Source organism: Chenopodium quinoa, unplaced genomic scaffold (assembly GCF_001683475.1).
Source record: "Chenopodium quinoa cultivar QQ74 unplaced genomic scaffold, ASM168347v1, whole genome shotgun sequence".
NCBI classification, from domain to species: domain Eukaryota; kingdom Viridiplantae; phylum Streptophyta; class Magnoliopsida; order Caryophyllales; family Amaranthaceae; genus Chenopodium; species Chenopodium quinoa.
The window spans coordinates 3,109,943-3,123,802 of NW_018743946.1; the positions used below are offsets into that span (position 1 = coordinate 3,109,943).

Sequence of the window (13,860 nt, forward strand, 5' to 3'; positions counted from 1 at the left end):
TATTGCAAAGTGAACTCTGGAAGTTTGTCCATTGTGGGGGTAAGTTGATCCTCATGTTCATTACATTATTTTCACAAGTGTCTTTGCGTGTGTTGTCAGGAACTACGAAGGTAGTGACAAAGTAAGACAGGGCCTGTGGGAATGGTACTCCGGTGAGAGTATGTAAAAGCAAGAAGAGTCAAGCCGTTCCTTATAAAGGATGGAGCACAAGTAAGTGCTTGATCGTCTAAGGGAATGTGCTTAAAAATCCCATGTGGTGTTTCATTCCAGTGACGAAATGTAAGATAATGAGTCTACGCAATTGAGGTATCTGGTTTGGTAACCCTCTAATTTTTATGGTTATGAAAAATACCTTGCTAAACATGCTGCTTTATATTAACAGGTTGAGTTTTTAGTGCTCTTAATGTGTCAATGGCTCAGGTTGGGTGGTCAGGTGAGACAGCTTACATGGATGCACTGATGTGATTTTAACTTGAACTTTTGTTATGATTGAGTTTGGAGCCTAGTGTGGTTGACTCATTGTTGTTATACACTATTGGTGTATGTTGAATGCAACTCTTTTGAGTGGTTTTTTACCAGATGATTCAGAGATAGGCTGAGTGTGGCTCTTAATGTCATCTGTCTAGATATTCTTTGAATAGGACTGATAATGACGCCGACGTAGAGGTTGAGCATACTCTTAATACCTCTATCCCGGTAATCAAGAGTGAGGAGTGATGGTGGTCTTAAGTGACCTGGACTGTCAGCTCTAAGACTGCTTGAAGGGAATTGGGGAGGTACCTAAGAGATGAGGTTAGGTTTAGCCCTTAATACTACGCCTAATCCATGTCCCGCTGAGCAGGATAGGTGCACCGAAATGTTGAAAGAGGATGAACTTAATTGTTCTTAATGTCTAAAATCCGATGCATGAATAGTCCTTGAATTTGCAAAGTATTGTGAGATGCACATATTTACATGAATAGTTCTTGGATTTGCAGGTGTGTGTGGTGAAGATCACACAGAGACACCTGCGTGAGTATGAAGAGTGGCGCTCTTCTAGGGAGGATTGGGCGTGATCCTTCTGAAGTACTCATTAGTTCCCAAGAGAAGCCAAATTCTGCGGAATTGCTTAAGCTCTAAAGTCAAGGTATGTGTTTACAAGGTCCCTTCCTCGCTCGTAGGAATTCAAATCTTAGGATATTCACTAGGGAAGTGTTGAAAACCTTGTGCACTAATGTGTTAGTTCAAATCTTTGGATACTAACATTTAAGTACTAAGACTTTCATTTACTGTTCAGATCTCATGCTATTTGGTCCGTATGCATTAGTGGGGGATTGTTGGAATTTCTAGTAATGCATCCGGACTATGAGTGAGTTGTAAAGCTCCATCTTGGTTGGTCATAAGCACGAGCCGTGGTCGCAGGCGCATGCCACGGGTTTTCCTGCGGGCGGGCAGTTTCGGTGAGCTGCCGTAAGAGGCTGCGGGACAGACCCGCGGGGTTTCCTGCGGGCGTGGGTTCGGGCTGCGGGCGCGGGTTTTGACGAGTGGTGTGAGGCGGTTTTGTTTGTTTTATTTCCTTTGATAATTACCTTTAATCACGTGCATATATGAACGTATGTATATATATATATATATATATATATATATATATATATATATATATATATACTTGCTACAAAAAAAATAAAAAATAGTGATGATGGTTTTTTCGTTCATTGAAACCCTAAACACATAACATAAACCTACTCTTTGAGATCTGAAAAGTTCTTGAGCAATTCCAACCTTTGATTCGGGTACACGAATTGCAAAGGTTGTTGTGTAAAACTTGGGGGGTCTGTACCGATGGTGGTGTATTTCACTTCTAAGTCAGTGGGTTCCAAACCACGGCACAACTGAAGGAGAACAGGTTTATGATTTGAGTATGGCGGTCGAATTTGCTCCAAGGGATGTTCTTGATTTATCTATTATCATTAATGGAATCAACAGGTATTTTTTCCAACAGATTACACACTCGGTTTTGCATTTTTGATGAAATTAGAGAGGGAGAATGAGGGAAAAGAGGAGAGAAGGGAGTAATGGGGGGAACATGGAAGAGAATCATGAAATTAGAGAGGAAGAATGAGGGAAAAAAAGAAGGTAGTTACATGGGTCCACAATTACGTCATGGTGATAATTTTTAAGGATTTGAAAAAAAATGGTGGTAGAATAAAATAAAATAAATTGTTGGTGGTATTGTAAAAAATGGTTACAATAGTAGGTGGTATTTAACAAATTTTAGTTTACGTATGTAAAGTGAAAAATGATATTTTTATGTAACTAGGTATAATTGATCCTAATTGCTTCAAGCTCCAATGGCTCTGCCCTGCTCTTCTATCTTTCTCTCTTACTGAATTTTAGAGGAGTCGAGGTTGCATAAACGAAATCAAAGTTAGTCTCAATAATACCCTATTACCCGAGATGACACGATATCACTAATAATCAACTCTAATTGTGGTACTAATTAAATTTAACTAGCCTTCTGGCCCGTGCAATGAATGGTTTATTTATAGGTATACTATATAAATAATTATTTTTTAATATATCTATATTGGCAAATGAATAGTTTATAGAGGAGAAGAAGAGGTAAAAAAAATGAATGCAATTGTAGTAGAAATTAAACTGGGGGAAAGTGAACCAAACAACATTCAATAATTTATACATGTATTGAATTAAAGTTTTTTTTTTTCATATGAGAAAAGGGATTATAAAAAGAAAGATTAAATGAAGTGACGTGACATTGGAGAAAAAAAATAATGAAATGTACATGTGACATTATAGGGATGATGGTTTTTGTTTTTAAATACTAAGTATAGATACATTTGGCTCAAGTTGAACAGTTTATTTAAAACTCTAGTAACTTGAATTTATTTATAACCCGTGATTAAGACACTTAATAGTACGCTATTGAGTAAGAAAAGAGAGTATTGATTGATTTGTTAAAAAAAGAATTTCTTTAAAGGAAAGAAAAACAAATTGCAGTCTCAAATTTCATTACAATCTTATTATATAACTAACACACCAATGTTCATATATCTCAATCAAACAATTACAAATGACAATCAACATTTGGACCTAAAACAGAGAAAACATACTTATTGACACACTAAAGTATTACTAACATACCAAACATCACAAAGAAAGTTTTTTTATTATGACATAAACGAAACTATGAAAGTCTAATTTTGTACTAAAACAATCAAACTGTTAACTAAGCCTAGAAATGACAGCATTCGAAAGCAACTATATGGTGTCTTTCCCTCATTGTAATTACTCTGATCAGCCGTTTCACCTTAATAGACTTTCCTGATTTCCCAGACCCATTTCATCAGCTACCTGTCGAGCATTTTCAGTTGATGCAGACGAGTTTCTGTCGTTGATATCACCCTCAGCATCTGCAATACTTGTGTCATCAGCGATATCACCCTCAGGGTTTACAATACCTGTGTTATCCTCGATTTCACCATCAGCATTTGCTGTGTTATCCTCGATTTCACCATCAGCATTTGCTGTGTTATCGTTGATTTCACCCCCAGCATTTGCTGTGTTATCGTTGATTTCACCCCCAGCATTTGCTGTGTTATCGGCGATTTCACCCTCAGGATTTTCAATACCTGTGTTATCAGCAATATCACCTTCAGGATTTTCAATACCTGTGTTATCGTCAATATCATCACCCTCAGGATTTTCACTACCTGTGCTATAGTCGAAATCAACTTCTTCATCCACAATAGGTGGGTGATATAATTCCAGTATTGCCAGTCTCACACCAATTAATGCAGCTTCTTCGTCTGACAGGCCAGATTCTTCTCTGATTTCATTCATCATTTCCTGAAGTGTATCAATTTCGAGACAGAACACAAAATCATCAATCTTAACTTCAGTAGTCCTAACTGTCACAGACATCAGTTCACTGTCCAACTTTTCTCCTACTAATGCAAATTTCGTATACTCTTCGTTGAGCTCTGCAATAAAAGGCGGTCGTTCTTGTTCTCTAAACCCCTGATCACTCGTGTCAGCAGGCGGTACACTCACAGATGGTACTGATGCTGCTGCAGAACCTGCAGTACTCAGTTCAAGAAACGGATCATTCAGAAGATCAGTAACTGTAGGCCTAATTCCTACATCGGCCAAACACCTCTGAATGAACCTCTGAAGCTCTCCGTCTGTTACACTGTTCAACTCTCGTAACGGCCTCTCAACAGTTTCATCATACAGCATCTGCAGCACACACACCCCAAAACAGTGCACCTCAGACGACAGTGCAAGTTCAGCAGCTCCATCAGTATCATTAGTCCCCGGTAAAAGAAACGCCGCGAAATTCACATCCCCTATCTTAACAGTTCCTGAGTCCCCAACAACACATATGTCTTCCAAATTCAGACTACTGTGAATAACAATCTGATAGCATTGATTGTGAAGCAAATCAAGCCCTGTTAGAATCTGTTTACACCAATTCTTGATCAATGGATCACCTTCTATAATATCATGTTTCTTGGTATAATCCCTCAAATTACAAGAATAAAGTTCAGTAATTATGTTGAATATCTCTTTATTTTGTGGACAAACCCAAGAATTGTAGCATTTGAGTACATTTTCATGGTCTACATCCTTCAACAACGAAGCTTCTTGAAGCAAACCAAGAATACAATCATCACTAATAAATTTCTTTTTCCAAGCAATTTCTATGCCATTAATTTCATCATATCCTAAGAAAACTACTTTATTATGTTGGCCTTTATCAATGAAAATGTTGTACCTTGAGTATTGCCCTGTAGGATCTTTCTCCATAATCGTGTAATCGTCTCCTTCTCGTGAACTCGAAGCCGCCATTACTAGTTAATAACAGCAGCAAAACAGAACTAATGAAAGATTTGTAATAGAATCAAGTGAATTTTTGTAATAACAGTGTTTTAAGATGGAATTTTTGTTGGGTTTGTAGAAAAAACAGAATATTTTTTGAAATGGGTTGATGATGAAATGAATTATAACAATGAAATGATAGTGTAGGTGGTTATTTATAATGGTTGTGTTTGGTTGTTACTTGAAAGCCAGGCCAAAATATATTTAAGCCGGTTAATCTACATTTTATCTACTTAAAGTTAGTTAAGTTGGTTAATCGGTTATCAAGATCAAGAAAATGTGCTTTTTTTTTTTTTTTTTTTTTTTCTTGGATATTATTGTATTTTTTAGTGTATGCAAATATAATTTTTTTAAGGAAAATTTGATAATTACCACCAACTATTGTTGTCAAAATTGAAAATACCACCTCAAATTTTTTTTTTTTAAATTTTACCACCTAGTTTTTTCCAAAAGTTTTCAAATTCCCACCTTTTGTGCGACATGACGTCATCATGCCGATTTCCCTCTTTCTTCCCACGATTTCCTTCCAATTTCATCTTTAAATTTGATTTCAAATACAAAAATTTCGCAAATTAGGTTATAATTGCTACAATCTAACCTACAACGAACTGAATTAAGTAGTTTAATTAGGGTTTGGGTAATCAATTTGGGGTTTTTAGCTCAATTAAAAAAATTAGGGTTTATGAATTGATTAATTGGACAATTAAACATGTAATTGGGGGAAAACATAATTTAAACTTGTAATTGGGGCGAAAACACTAACATTGTAGTGGTAATTAATGAATTCATAAACCCTAATTTTACATGTAGTTGGGGCGAAAACACTAACATTTTATGAATTACATGTTTAATTGCCCATTTAAATTATGTTTTTACCCTAATTACATGTTTAATTGTCAAGTTATTCATCCAATTAATGAATTCCTAAACCCTAATTTTTCGAATTTAGCAAAGCCCCCAAATTAATTACCCAAACCCTAATTAAACTACTCTATTCAGTTCGTTGTAGGTTAGATTGTAGAAATTATAACCTAATTTGCAAAATTTTTGTATTTGAAATCAAATTTGAGAGATGAAATTGAAAGAAGGGAGTAGATGAACAGGGGAAACCGAGGGAAGAAAGAGGGAAAACAAAAGTGTGGGTCCTATGATGACGTCATGCAGCAATAAGGTGGGAATTTGAAAACTTTTGGAAAAAACTAGGTGGTAAAATTAAAAAAAAAATTGAGGTGATATTTTCAATTTTGGCAACAATAGTTGGTGGTAATTATCAAATTTTCCTTTTTTTAAATTTGTCTTTTATTTGAAAAATGATTTCTGTTACAGGACCAATTATGTGATTTGTTAGTAATAAAAAAAAAAGTTTTTTGAAAATATTGAAAAATGGAAGTACTTGTGAGTACTTGTATAGTTGTACATCAATATTGAAAAAGATTATTGTTAGGCGATGAACGTACCACTATTTATTTAATTTCATCAACATGTTTGTTAAGGATTTCGTTTATTTTTACAGATTTTAAATGATAGTCATATACTCATATTAAATCCCATATCCCCTCAAAAAAAAAAAGAAAAAAGAAAAATATTAAATCCCACATTTAACACTTGAACTCTTCGTTAAAAATCATTTAGTTAATGGATTTTTTGGCCTTGCCAATGTGATTAAAGGAATAACCTTGGTAACATGACTAAGTCTTACATTTAACACTTGAACTCTTCGTTAAAAATCATTGTAGTATTGCCGCACATTAAAGAGTATAAGAAGTAAAGAATGTTGAAACATGATATATATGTTCCCATTATTGTCATATTGATTTGAGATGGAATTCCTTTGTCTTATCAAATGGGCTGGTACAGCTCAGGCCCATTTAACATAATATTAGAGCCTAGGTTGGGTTGAATTGTGATGGCTTAATATTATGAACAACAAGAAGTCTTAGCTGCACTCTTATGTAACTAAGATAGCTGTACCAGCACTATAAAATGAACATTTAGTAAATAAATATGGACATGTAAAAAATAATGAGCATTAAGTAAAAAATAGGAAAAATTGCTCCTATTAATCTGAATTTTGCCTCGTCCGCCAAAAATAATCCCTACTTTCGATTATTATCTATCACTCCCAACTTTAGGGGGTATTAATTTCTATTGCACCCAACATGTCATCCAACCTGATGTAATAGGTTACCTAGACACGTATCAGCGTATGATTGGTTTAATTTTTTTTTTAAAAAAAGGAAAAATACACTTTAATAATCCTAACTTTGGTCAATTTACTTTGAATAATCCCAACTTTTGATTATTATGCAATAATCCCAACTTTCAACTCTGTTTTCTTCCAACACTCCTAAACCGGCAACAAAAGTCAACAACCTACTATTGTAGGTTACTTGACACGTGTCAGTGGTTCAAAAAATATATTTTTTTTAAAAAAAAGAAAAGAAAAATTAAACTCAGCCAAAACAGCCACCCCATTACCCTACCTTAGCCTTTCCGACCACCAGTCCTCCTCTTACCCCACCGCTGAAACCACCCTCCTCTCACAACCATTTGACCGGAGTACCCCCTTAACCAGCCCCGCCCTCGAAACCACTCCAAAGTTGAACCCCCACCCTAAACCCACTCGATTTCAACCTAAAATCGAAACCCACGTCACCCTAAACCAATCAAAAACCACTCCAAACCAAACATCACATCGTCGTTGAAGGTTATCATCGATTATCGTTTCTCGGCTTTCTCTTCATCTGAGGATTAAGCGATTTTTGATGAATTTTCTGAGTGTTGCAGCGGATATAATAAGAAGGTTAGGGTTGCAGCGGGTCGGGGTTCGGGTTAAGGGAGGGGAAGGTTGCAGCGGGGGTTGGCCGGTGGTGGAGGCGGGTCGCCGGGGGTGGTTGGTTCAAGGCGGCGGCTCATTTGGTGGAGGTGCCGGAATCCTTAGCAGGGAAGGAGGGAGGTTCACGAGGTTCACATTGGGGGCTGGTAATTTAAAGGGATTCAGGGAGGGGGCTTGTTGGTTTTTTTTTGGTTTATTTATTTTTAGTTTATTTTCATTTTTAGACCACTTAATGCTTGACACGTGGCATATTAAAAAAATAAAAAAAAACAACTAACCTTTTCAGCAGGTTGCTGATTTTTTGGATTGAAGAAAAAAAAACACAAGTGAAACTTGGGATTAGTGCAGAATAATCAAAAGTTGAGATTATTCAAAATAAATGGACCAAAGTTGGGATTATTAAAGTGTATTTTTCCAAAAAAAAACCCCACAAACCACCCATGCCCAGTAGCTGCCACCACATCCCACCCCACCCCGCCGAAAATCAGCCCCATCCCCGAAAACCCCTCCCCTGCTGCTGCAAACCGCCGCCCAGCCTTCCCCCTCCCTCGAAAACCACCCCTCCCCTTCCCCCACCCCCGAAAACCCCTCCCTCGCTCCCGAAAACCCCTCCCCCGGTGTCGGAAAATGACGCCCACCACTCCCCCGCCTTGAAAATCCAAATTCGCATCTCCCTCACTCAAACACCACGCACACCAGCCCACAACCCCTGCCCCCGCAGCCAACACATTCTGACGGCCACCGCACCACCTCTGGTCCCAGCCACCGTCACCAAAATCACTACAAATCGCGCGCAGTAGCCGCAATTAGCAAATCATAGCTTCACCATGACCCGCAGCCGCCCTCAAAAAGCGTTCGCCTGCCGTTTTCGCCCCCTTTCCATTCCCCAATTTTTCCGGTTTGGTGCGCAGAGAGGAGAGACGATGGGATAATTGTGGATTTGTGGTTGTGGTTGTGGTCGTGGAGAGTGAAGGAGCAGGGGTGAATTAATAAGAATTGTAAATTTTGACCGACTATCTTAAGTCTACCTATTCTGTATGACATGCTTTGGCTAACATATTCAAATAAGTTTAGTTATGATAGTATAAGTTTACATAAATTATTATCAAACATACTTATAAGGTTAGATAATTTTAGCTATAAGCTCAGATAAATTCCAACTAAATAAAAAAAAATCCAACTAAATAAGTTTTCAAAAAATGAACATAGATAATTTCATATTGATTGTGTGACTTGTGTCATTGTAATACCCTGACTTTTTAGTTGTCGAAGAGATATGTATTAAACAATTATGAGACCTATTTTTAAAATATGTAAGTGTTTTAAAAACTACTATGGGATAATTTGTAACAAATGACAACGTAAATCTGTAATACGAAGTAACTAATATGGGATAGAAAGGTTACACACTTGAAGTATGTCTTGCCTCGCAAATTGAATTTCTAAGGTGAAACTTCAAGCCAATGTCCTGATATGGATTTCTGTCTATCTAAAAATGGAATTAAATGGGCTGCTCTTGGACGATATAAATAGTGCTTCAATGCACCTATATATAAATTTCAAATTGGTCATTAATAATAATTATGAACTCATCATAAATTCCATATATAAATATCAATAATGTTGACCGACTATCTTAAGTTATGGAATTAAACCTAGGCATAATAACTCAATACATATTAAAGATTCGATTTATATTACGAGGTACTCGTATATTGCAACATGATTACGTGGTAATAATCCACTCCCTCCGTCTCCAAATGATAGTCTCTTATGACCTATTTTTAGTCTCAAATTGATAGTCCCATTTGCTTTTTTCAAGTAGCATTAATATCAATTTTTCTTTTTAATCCAAATTCCCTACAATTGAAACAATACTAGATGAAGCCCGTGCGATGCACGGTTTGTTTGTTTTGTTTTGTTTTTTTTTTTTGTTTTTTTTTGTTTTTTTTTTTTTTGTTTTTTGTATTTATGAGCTAAAATTTGTTATATATTTAGATAAAATTCCTAATATTAAAAGATAATATTTAATATTTAATTAATTTAAACTTAAAAAATCTCATTCGCCAATTTTGCTTACGTGGCATTTGAATTATTTAATTCTAAAAGAAATTAATAATCTCTTATTTAATTGGCTACTACTAAGATTTATAATCCTACATGGCGCGCTGAGAAAATTACTATGTGGCTCTCTAAAAACTCGGGAAAAAACTCCCCTTTAAATATATATATTGGATTAGATTAGATTTATGCAAATTTAGCCCCATATAAATTTTGTTTTTCAATGTACTTTTATTACTTTCTCCCTACTATTTTACATACCTAATGTAAATTTAAATTTTCAATGAAATTTTACCACTTTTATTTAAGTTTCTTAATTCCCGTGATTTTTGCCCATAAGAAAATATCATTTGGGGACGGAAGGAGTAGTTAGATACAGGATGCACTCAAGTTGACACAACACGTACAACTCAATGTCGAATATGCCTCAGACTCAATAAGATCAAGTTTAGACTTTGAGTAAAGCTAGAGAATTTAAAGCTTGTCGAGTAATAAAAGGTAGCAAGACTACACTCATGACGGACTCACTTGATTACCAACCCTAATCTCATATATATACGACATAAATTTAACACGATAAAAAAATTAAATTTAAGTGAAAAAAAGTAAAATTAAGCATGTAACAATACTTAAGGATGCATGGATATAAAATACTTACTACTCTATATTTTCAGAAGATTTTTGTTTGAAGGAAATACTAAATATTGATGATTTTTTCCGATGAGACGGTCATCCTGAATTTTGTATGTAGCTCATGTCATTGAAACTTAATGAAGCAAGCAATTGTGGTAGACCAGCCTTCAATATTGCCCATTTGTCTTGAGTAGTCTTCTCTAAAGAATCACACTTCTCCTTTAGATAAGTGAAGTTTTCATTAGATTGATCTAATATCTTCTTCCTAGTAGCACTAAATTGATCAGCTTTTCCTGAACACAAAAAAGTCATAAATTATTTTATGTTTTCTCTACTTGTGCATTAGATGCATGTATGTATGTGTAACAATCTGTCACTAATTGTAACTAAACTAAAACCATTTACATCATCTCTATACCTACACGTGTTGTTTTCTCATAGGAAAATTTACCGGCAAAATTATTGTTCATGACATAATAATTTTTTTTCTTTTCTGTTTTTTGTCCTTCCAAATTCAAATGTTGAAAAAATATATAATTCTTTATGAGTGTTGACTATCCAAAAGAACAACTTAATTAATGATTTTTCTTCCCTCCTAGAGTATGTAAGTTGGAGGAAGTCTCCATCATTTTATATATGATAAACAAAAAACGTTTATCTAGTGGAATTTTTATAAATAAATTGGTATAAAATATCATTTAGAATGACATTTCTGTAAATAAATCAACATCAGTAGGCCCACATGTAATAAAAACTTGTTGATTTATCTACAAAAAAAGGCACTATTTTTTTTTTTTTTTATCACCAAGATAAACTTTTATTTTCTCATGTAAGTTGTACAATTTGTTGTAATATCAACTAGATTATATAATATTTTATTTAAAAAAAATTTGATTTTTTAAAATTTTAAATCATATACTTTGCATGGTATAGTACTTAATAAAAAATAAAAAGGTTGATGTGCATTTTGTATGAATTACCTTCATTATCCATCTTGAAAAAACTTCCGCAATAATCTTCAAACATATTTTATAGTCTGCAGAGTATGATGTGGAATGAGGAATTTGGCCTCCATTTGCATCATTATTACCTACAATTGTAGAATTATTTGGAAAAAAAATCGGATTGATCTGAATTCAATAAGATAACATTAGAAAATGTTAGGAAAAATTGCGGAAAGTAATACATCCTTTAGGCGGTTCTTTTTTTTAATAATACAACCTTTCGATTAAGTCTTAATAATATAACCTTTGGGGGGTGTTGATTTTAAATAAGACATAACCGGATGCAACCGGATAAACAAGTTACCACTGCCACATGTCATTATATGATTGGCTTAAATAATTTTTTAATTTTTATTTTCTTTCCCCTTCCCTATACACTAATAAACCACCATTGCTCCACCCTCTCTTTCCATCCCCACCACCACTGTACCACTGCCAACTCCGCTGCCAATCCCCACAACCAGAATCGACCCTTCCCCTTCTCGACCACCCCACTGCCAACCCCCACAACAAGGCCAAAACTCCAACGTAACCCACCATTACACAGTTCCCGACCATCGCAGCCACCATTCCTACTTTCCCAACCACCACAACCAACCACTCCACCTTTCCTGACCACCACAGCCCCCATTCCACCTTTCCTGACCACCACAACCAACCAAGATCACCAAAAACTCCCACACAACACACCGACCTCACGAACCCAGCAGCCACTGCTACTCCACCTCTCTCCTCGCACCCGCATCACCAAGTCCCCAATTACGCACCAAATCACAACCAACGCCACCAATTACCCCCAATTATCGCCAATTCGCTATCCCCATTCAGCAATTTGCCACCAATTTTCAACATTTTCACCTTCCGTCATTGATTTGTTGAGATTTGTGATTGATGGTGATGTCGGGGCGCGAGCATGATGTGTGAAGAAGAGAGTAGGGTCGGGGATGGTACCGATGGTCGGAGATTAAGGATGGGCGAGCAGGTAGCTAGGCTCGAGGTGGGGGAGGTGGGCTTGTCACCGGCGGCTAGCGGGGGAGGGGGCTGGAAAGGCAGGGGGGTTTTATTATATTTTTTTTGTAAATCAATTTTTTTTTAAAAAAAAAATTAAATTTTAATGTTTAGACAAATTACATAACGACGCGTGTTAAAGGTGACTTGTTTACCAGGTTACAAGTTTTTTGTCTTGTTTAAAATCAACACCCCCAAAGGTTATATTATTAAGACTTAACCGAAAGGTTGTATTATTAAAAAAGAACCGCCTAAAGGTTGTATTATTTTCCGCAATTTTTCCAAAATGTTTTACTTTTAATTATTATATAACAATAAAATTTAGGAGATGTAATTACCTCCATGAACACTAGTAAATTCATCTTCCGAGTCCGAGTCCGACTCCACTACACTAATTGAATCAAACCATGCTTCCTCCTTAGAGATACATACACATGGTTTATTATAAACTAATAATGATTATCTATCTAAATGTTTGTGAACTTGTGCATAGGAAGAACAAGTAATGCCGAAGATAATATACAAGGAACTCAAGCAATGAAAAAGCATATATTATATGAAACATGAGAAATATATGATAAGCAACACAAGAAACAAAAACAATGATAAGCTATGATTGATAAGCTTGATGATGGCCCCTCGAGGGGAATAAGACAAGGTGACCCTCTATCTCCCTATATATTTGTCCTTTGTCTTGACCGTCTCTTCTGTATATTCAAGATAAGGTTGACAACGGCTCTTGGAAACCAATGAAAATTGCTAAAAATATTAATATTTTGCACTTATTCTATGCCGATGATGTTTTCTTATTTGGGAAAGCTACTAATAATAATATTAAAACTATGATGGAAGTTCTTGATCATTTCAAGTCTATTTCAGGCCTTTCTATAAATATTCTCAAGTCCTCGGCTATTTTCCCTAAGAAAATGAACCACAATGTTAGGAAGTCTATTTGTGATGTTTGTAATATTACTATAGGGAATATTTCAAGCATTACCCCTAACTTGAACCCCACTGTGATCATACACTAAAGTACGGTGGCGTCCAAAGGGAAAGAAGATAGAGCAAAAGAGTCGCCAACAAGGTTTAGGAACTTGTAAACCGTTCACAGGGTGAAGGTTACACCCCTTAACGATCCAGGAGATCGTCAACTCCAATAGGTCTGGAACCATGACTAGTAGTTCGGGGATGAAGGTACAAATCCAACCTAAAAGAGATTGAACATGCCCTAATAATAGGCCTCTACTTTATTCTGATCGTATTCATGTGCGCTTTCTGACTAACATGCAAACATTAGGTTTAACCCTAAACCTGTTTATCTATGTTGGTTGAATATTAATGCACAAATAAATCTATTATTGGCGATCACTTGAATTATAATCAAATTAACCCTAAACAAGATTATTAATTATCATATTAAGCGTGATTACTAGTACAAAT

At 35.7% G+C, this 13,860-nt stretch overlaps 1 protein-coding gene across 1 annotated transcript; it reads right to left on the reverse strand.

The window, feature by feature from the left end:
• Positions 1-3,303: 3,303 nt before the first annotated feature.
• Positions 3,304-4,848, reverse strand: LOC110689057 (probable serine/threonine-protein kinase WNK6). The gene has a single exon (XM_021865803.1). It carries the CDS (start codon positions 4,846-4,848, stop codon positions 3,304-3,306), a length of 1,545 nt encoding a protein of 514 aa, XP_021721495.1.
• Positions 4,849-13,860: the final 9,012 nt, after the last annotated feature.